The sequence below is a fragment of the Protobothrops mucrosquamatus genome, unplaced genomic scaffold, assembly GCF_001527695.2.
Source record: "Protobothrops mucrosquamatus isolate PMUCROS unplaced genomic scaffold, P.Mucros_1.0 scaffold739, whole genome shotgun sequence".
NCBI classification, from domain to species: domain Eukaryota; kingdom Metazoa; phylum Chordata; class Lepidosauria; order Squamata; family Viperidae; genus Protobothrops; species Protobothrops mucrosquamatus.
The window spans coordinates 110,218-117,958 of NW_015387012.1; the positions used below are offsets into that span (position 1 = coordinate 110,218).

The window sequence follows — 7,741 nt, forward strand, 5'->3', positions numbered from 1 at the left end:
AGGTAATTGCCAATTACTGGCTGAGAGCAGATCAATTGCAATCTGTTTCTGACTTGATTTCTGCGGGCCAGATACATATAAAGTGTCTTCTTTTTGTATCTGCTGCTTGATTTTATTTATTTTTTTATAAAAATGGGGAATCAAATTATATCCTTTGTCTTTACTGGGTATAATGTAGACATATATATATATTCTAGCCAGTCTCTTTAGCATGTGAGAAGAGAGATGTGGAAAGTTCTAGAATCTCTAGCGCAGTGATGGTGAACCTTTTAGAGACCGTGTGCCCAAAAACTGGCCCCATCCCCGCTCCACCCCCTGCCCCGCCCCTGCTCTGCCCCCCATCCCCCGCCCCACCTGCCCACAGGACCACTCACCGCCTCCAGGGCCCACCGCACATCGCTCAGGCAGCCCAGGAGCACTATGGCGGCCACACCCTCTGCCTATGCCCTGCAACATCAACTGCATGATGGGGCATGAGGGCAGAGTCTTGTCTATGCTGCCTGGCTGCCATGTCCTTGGCTGAGCTGCTCCGTGTGGGCCACGCTCGAGGGCGACTCTCCTTCAGGGGGGCTGCTGGAAAGGAGGGGGTCGCGGGGGAGGCAAGGCTGGGGCAACGGCACGTGTGACCACAGAGAGGGCTCCGAGTGCTGCCTCTGGCACCTGAGCCATAGGTTCACCACCACTGCTCTAGTGTATAAAAAAAAACACCTCAAACCCTCTAAACCCCCTAAATTAAAAGTGGACCCATTACTTGGTCCTCTGATTTCAATTTCAAGCATTTCCTCCTGCTGTCAAATACACCAAATTTTGATTTTGTCCTACAAATGCTTCCCCACCGCCCAGCAGGTTCCTTAGAATACAGAATAGCAGAGTTGGAAGGGACCTTTCCACTTCCATATCCATTTCCACAAGTGGAGGACACGTGGGCCCACCTCTCACACAAATGGAGCTATGCATGCACACACACTTGCCCGCCGCTTTCACAGCCCGATTCCAAATGGGCCATGGAGCAGTACTGGACCACAGCTCCTCCCCCACCCCAGTTGGGGTTGAGGACCCCTGTTCTAGTTCAGCTAGGGAAGTCAGTTTCTTTAAGCCAGCTGTAAAAGGCAAAATGGACACCTTTGTTGTTGTTGTTAGTTGAGAAGTCGTGTCCAACCCATCACGACCCCATAGACAACGTTCCTCCAGGCCTTCCTGTCCTCTACCATCTTCTGGAGTCCATTTAAACTCACGCCTACTGCTTCAGTGACTCCATCCAGCCACCTCATTCTCTGTCGTCCCCTTCTTCTATTGCCCTCAATCTTTCCCAGCATTAGACCCTTCTCCAGTGAGTCCTTCCTTCTCATTAGGTGGCCAAAGTATTTGAGTTTCAACTTCAGGATCTGGCCTTCTAAAGAGCAGTCAGGGTTGATCTCCTCTAGGACTAACCGGTTTGATCGCCTTGCAGTCCAGGGGACTCGCAGGAGTCTTCTCCAGCACCATAGTTCAAAGGCCTCAATTCTTTGGCGCTCAGCCTTTCTTATGGTCCAACTTTCACAGCCATACATTGCAACTGGGAAAACCATAGCCTTGATTATATGTATTTTTGTTGGCAGGGTGATGTCTGTCTCTGCTTTTAAGTATGCTGTCTAGATTTGCCATAGCTTTCCTCCCCAGGAGCAAGCATCTTTTAATTTCTTGGCTGCAGACACCATCTGCGGTGATCTTGGAGCCCAAGAAGATAAAGTCTGTCACTACCTCCATTTCTTCCCCATCTATTTGCCAGGAATTGAAAGGGCCGGATGCCATGATCTTGGTTTCCTTAATGTTGAGTTTCAAGCCAACTTTTGCACCTTGGACACTTTAACTAACTATAAAGTTTACAGCTGGCTTAAAGAAACTTAAAAATACTTCCACGTTATCAGAAAGGGGAGTAAATATTCGGCCCCTCTGCTCTAAAACAAATCATTCTCATCCATTTAATGCTGTGACGGGGAAGAAGCACCGTGAAGAAGCAGCCATACCATCAGAACAGAGAAGTGAGTTGAAGACCACCTCTTTCTCAATCCCTTCAGGCTTCACCAGGACAGACAGAAAAGAAGAACAAGGAAAAGTTAGTGCTGAACATTGGAAACTAAAAAACAAAACAAAACCCAGGCTGCATAAATCTATGTAAATGCGACTGCTATTGCTAAAGATTACGTTATTTAAATGATAGGGAGCAGCTCCGTGTCATTTTTAGTCTTTCTTCTTTGTTTCCATCACCTTTTTTGGGCAGAGAGCTAAACAACAAAGGAACCACTGCTCATGAAATCTGAGTAAGTTATACAATAATCTAGGATAGATGTGCTATTGGTTTGATTTTTATTCTGTAGACCAGTGTTTCTCAACCTTGGCTGCTTTACACCGTGTGGGCTTCAAGTCCCAGAATTCCCCAGTCAACCTAATAATAATAATAATAATAATAATAATAATAATAATAATAATAATAATAATAATAATAATAATAATAATAATAATAATAATAATAATAATAATAATAATAATAATAATAATAATAATAGTAAAGTTGGAAGAAACCTTGAAGGTCATCTAGTCCAACCCCCTGCTCAGGCAGGAAACCCTATACCATTTCGGACAAATGGCTGTCCAGTCTCTTCTTAAAAACTTCCAGTGTTGGAGCATTCACCGCTTCTGGAGGCAGGTTGTTCCACTGGTTAATTGTTCTGTCAGTAAGTTTCTCCTTAGTTCCAGGTTGCTTCTCTCCTTGGTTAGTTTCCATCCATTGCTTCTTGTCCTGCCTTCCAGCGCTTTGGAGAATAGCTTAACTCCCTCTTCTTTGGGGCAGTCCCTGAGATATTGGAACACTGCTATCATGTCCCCCCTCATCCTTCTCTTCATTAAACTAGAAATACCCAATTCCAGCAGCCGTTCCTTATATGCTTTACCCTCCAGTCCCCTAATCATCTTTGTTGCTCTTCTCTGCACTCTTTCTAGAGTCTCAACATCTTTTTTACATCGCGGTGACCAAAACTGGACCAAAGCTTGCTACACTGCATGCTGCCTGGGAAATTCTGGAAAGATTCCCCCATCTTAAAGTTGCCCAGATTGAGAAACATCAAGTAGGTTAATTATTATTAGGGGTTGAGAAGAAACAGAGAGTGATAACTCTAGGAAAGCGAAAATCATCGAATGGAAAGATGGACTGGTGACCCAAGTTAATTTTCAGGAATGGACCAGCTAAAAATGGACTTAATGCATTTGAAAACAAGAACATGGGTTTTTTGTGCTTTTTTTTTGCATGATTTTTCACCACATCCAGTCCACGATTAAATCATCTCACTTACCTCAACTAAAAGCGTTTTGATCACAACATCTTTTCGCTTCATGCTGGGCACCTCCACTATTTCATTCCCACAGAGCTGATCTGAGCTCATGGCCTCGGCACTGGCTGTGAAATTCACTTTGCCTAGGACCAAAAAGTCACCCGTTCACAAATAGGCCGTATAAGCAGTCCTCAAGTTGAGGATGTCTGACTTAAGACCACCCCTAGATCTGAACAGTCTCCCTATTATTAAAAATGGTGGAGAGCATTCTCCTTTCTTGAGCTGATTAAGCACTGAAGGTGCGGTCTTAATATACAGCCAGTTTTCAATAGATCCTGAAAGCATTGCGAGTCGTCAGCACTTCAACGCTTTTGAAGAAGGACAGTGCCATCTGCCATTTTTAGGAATAGATAGTCCATTTGTAAGCACAGGTTCCAACTTAAACACAAATTTGGGTCAGACACTGATTTATAGAATGGAATCCTATAAACTACAGTGATTTTCCACCCTAAATAATTCCCCATTGTATATAAGAATATACCAAAGGGTCTGATAGGGTTATGTCTAGCCCTGGGATAGGCAACCTTGGCTCTTTTATGACTCGTGGACTTCAACTCCCAGAATTCCTGAGCCAACCTTTTGAATATTGTCTCTTCTTCGGGGAGTTTGTTAAGATATTTAAACTAAGTAGCAGAAACAGTGGGGTTGTACAATGAGCCAGAACACACAGTTGTAGTTGATTGGTTGGAGAGTGCGGGATCCTGCCTGAGGCAATCTGCACTGCGATTGGTTGCTATGGGCGTTGAGGGGAGTTTCCCTTTTTCCCCGCCTTTTTCTTCTGTTTGCTCTGTGATTTACCTCATGATGCTCCTGTTTGCCTGACTATCTTGCTTGGTGTAGAATGTAAATATATTTATTTAGATAAACCTAAAGTTTGGGTCAGCATCTCTGACTCCATTTGGGACACCAGCTACACAATTCCCTGACATATTTTCACACAACATTCTTACCAAAAGACTTCTTCACCCAGTCAGCTGATAATCTTAGCAGAACTGGGAACTGGCAACACAACCATGAGTTAAGAGAAATGACGACAGATGATGCACTTGTTCCAGTCCTACTTGGTATACCATGAGCTTTTGGGTCATCAAAGCACTTTTCCTATTGGTCAGGCAGCACTCATGGGCATGGCTTGAGTACCCTAGTCCACTGGTGGCGAACCTATAGCACGTGTGCCAGAGGCAGCACTCAAGAGCCCTCTCTACAGGCACACGCGCCACCGCCAGCAGCTCGTGCAGGTCCATTAGGCCGCTGCCACCACCTGGAACAGCAGCTCCCCCAGCACAAAGGAGGCAAAGCAAGCTCGAATAGAGGTGGTAGAGCATGCCCAGTAAGCCAAAGGCCACCCCGAGCAGGGAAAGCCAGATCCCCATCGGCATCATGGCCGCCCAGGCCCAGCAGAGATGGGGGAGAGGCATGCAATCCTAACTGGGACTGGGGGGCTATGGCGCTGATGGGGCTTACCTCGCTTGGGGTGGCATTTGGCTTGCTGGCATGGGTGTGCTCTACCACCTGGGTGTGCTCTACTGAAGCTTGCTAGTCGGCCGCTTTGCTTCCTTTGTGCTGGGCAGGACTGCTGCTCCAGGCGGTGGCGGTGGCATAATGCACCTGCGCAAGCCTTTAATTACCTTAGTTGCTCTTCTTTGCACTTTTTCCAAAGTCTCAACATCTTTTTTGTTACGTGGTGACCAAAACTGGATGCAATATTCCAGGTGTGGCCCTACTAAGGCTTTATAAAGCGGAACTAGTACTTCACATGATTTTTTTTTTCTATGCCTCTGTTTATACAACCAAGGATTGTATTAGCTTTTTTGGCTGCTGCCACACACTGCTGGCTCATGTTTAAGTGATTGTCCACTAGGACTCCAAGGTCCCTCTCACAGTTACTGTTTTTGAGCCAGGTTTTGCCTAATCTGTACTTGTACCTTTGGTTTTTCTTGACTAAGTGTAAAACCTTGCTTTTTTCCACATTAAATTTCATGTTGCTGGGTAGGGTCCACTGTTCAAGTCTGTCAAGATCTTTTTAGATCCTGAGCTTGTCTTCTGGGGTGTTGGCTATTCCTGCCAGCTTAGTGTCATTTGCTTGAATTGTTGGTTTGAATTGTTGAATTCCTGTAACAACCTTGAATCTTCTCTGACTTTGTTAAATGTGTTACCTCAATTTCATCCTTATCTGAAACAAGTAGGTAGTCTATCCAAGAATGGCTGTTCAGCCCCAATTTCACATAAAACTTTTTTTTAAAAAATGACTAAAAACTGATTGTAAACCACCATGAATCTTGAAGGTTCTGTGGCATGCGAGTTTAAACTACAATCATCACCACCATTGTCCCCATCCTCTGTCTCAGTTTTACCACAAGAGATAAGAGGATGAAAACATTACTCATCTCTTAAAACCTCTCTTGGTCCAGAAAGTTGGAAATCATCTTCTATGAAGATGAAAACGGCTCTTCTTGCTCTCAGCCCCCAACCCTAACTGACTAGTTCAACTTTGTTTATAATAATAATAATAGTAAAGTTGGAAGGGACCTTGGAGGTCATCTAGTCCAACCCCCTGCTCAGGCAGGAAACCCTATACCATTTCGGACAAATGGCTGTCCAGTCTCTTCTTAAAAACTTCCAGTGTTGGAGCATTCAGAGCTTCTGGAGGCAGGTTGTTCCACTGGTTAATTGTTCTAACTGTCAGGAAGTTTCTCCTTAGTTCTAGGTTGCTTCTCTCCTTGATTAGTTTCCATCTGTTGCTTCTTGTCCTGCCTTCAGGTGCTTTGGAGAATAGCTTGACTATCTCTTCTTTGTGGCAGCCCCTGAAATATTGGAATACTGCTATCATGTCCCCCCTCGTCCTTCTCTTCATTAAACTAGACATACCCAATTCCAGCAACCGTTCCTTATATGCTTTAGCCTCCAGTCCCCTAATCATCTTTGTTGCTCTTCTCTGCACTCTTTCTAGAGTCTCAACATCTTTTTTACATCGCGGTGACCAAAACCGGATGCAGTATTCCAAGTGTGGCCTTACCTCATTTTTACTACTTTTATAAATAATTCAAGGCAATGAACTTTTACTACGTACCAAGTGATTTGGGGGTCACCATCCAGGACACCGTTCTCCTCCCATTTGCACAAATGCAGTAAGATTCTTGCTGTTTGTCCATAGCAGTTGCCTCAAAGTCAGCAGAAGGAGCTAGAGATATTGTGACCTGGCCATAAAGAATAAGATGACAGTGAGAAAGCTCTATGGGGGACGTCCTCCAGGGAAGGAATTCATAAAAGGGGGAGGAAGGTGGGCTTCAGTAGGTAAGAAGCAAAGTTTAAGAGACACAGAGAGTTTCAGACAGAGAAAGGCTAGATTTGCCTTGCTGAGTTTTAGACCAATGCTTGTCCAATCTCCTTTTAAAAAAAAACTCCAATGTGGGAGAATCCACAGCTCCTGGAGGCTTGAGTAATTATACTAGCCTAAAAACAGCATGTGACAACTGGGAGCATTACCATTCTTTGAAATAATAGCAGAAGAGAACAAAAGAGTTGGAAGGGACCTTGGAGGTCATCTAGTCCAACCCCCTGCTCAGGCAGGAAACCCTATATACCAGTGGTTGCGAACCTTTTACAGACCGAGTGCCTAAACTGCAACCCAAAACCCACTTATGTATCATCGGGTGCCGGGTGGGCATGGCCCACTGGGTGGGTGTGGCCAACTGGGTGGGCATGGATCATTGGGTGGGCATGGCTGCGGTGGTAACGGTAGACTGGGTGGGATTAAAAAGTTCAATCAATCAATTCCAACTTTGCGAGATCTTTTTTCCCCCCGCGATATGTTGAAATTGATTGATTGGTCCTTTTTTTTTTGCGCACGGCGACGGAGGCCTAAAGCGAAAAGGTTTTATAAAACCCAGTTAAAGGCCTAGGACTCGGGTGACAGCGCACATGCCCAAGGAGAGGGCTCTGCATGCCATCTGTGGCACGCGTGCCATAGGTTCGCCACCACAGCCCTATACCATTTCAGACAAGTGACTGTCCAGTCTCTTCTTAAAAACTTGCAGTGTTGGAGCACTCACAACTTCTGGAAGCAAATTGTTCCACTGATGAATTGTTCTAACTGTCAGGAAATTTCTCCTTAGCTCTAGGTTGCTTCTCTCCTTGATTAGTTTCCATCCGTTGCTTCTTGTCCTGCCTTCAGTGTTGGAATATAGCATAAGTCACTCCATTTTGTAACCTTCAGCAAGCTTAATAGTGCTTACGTGTTAGGTTGCAATCTGCAGCTGCAAACACGTAAGAACAGAGAACAAAGAGACAAGTCAAAAGAACTGTCTATGCAAGCTACTATATTATCGCTTCCTGATAAGACCTTCCAATGTGAACAATTGCAACTTTACTGT

General features: G+C 44.8%; 1 protein-coding gene across 1 annotated transcript in view; it reads right to left on the bottom strand.

The window, feature by feature from the left end:
• Positions 1 to 7,741, bottom strand: part of LOC107289646 (alpha-2-macroglobulin-like) — an 89,538-nt gene that overhangs the window by 20,693 nt on the left and 61,104 nt on the right. Inside the window, exons 20-22 of the mRNA XM_029284586.1 lie at positions 6,439 to 6,565; positions 3,330 to 3,451; positions 2,007 to 2,058 (exon numbers count right to left, since the gene is read on the bottom strand). Of these exons, the coding sequence (XP_029140419.1) occupies positions 2,007 to 2,058; positions 3,330 to 3,451; positions 6,439 to 6,565 (301 nt within the window). The remainder of the gene's footprint in view (positions 1 to 2,006; positions 2,059 to 3,329; positions 3,452 to 6,438; positions 6,566 to 7,741) is intronic.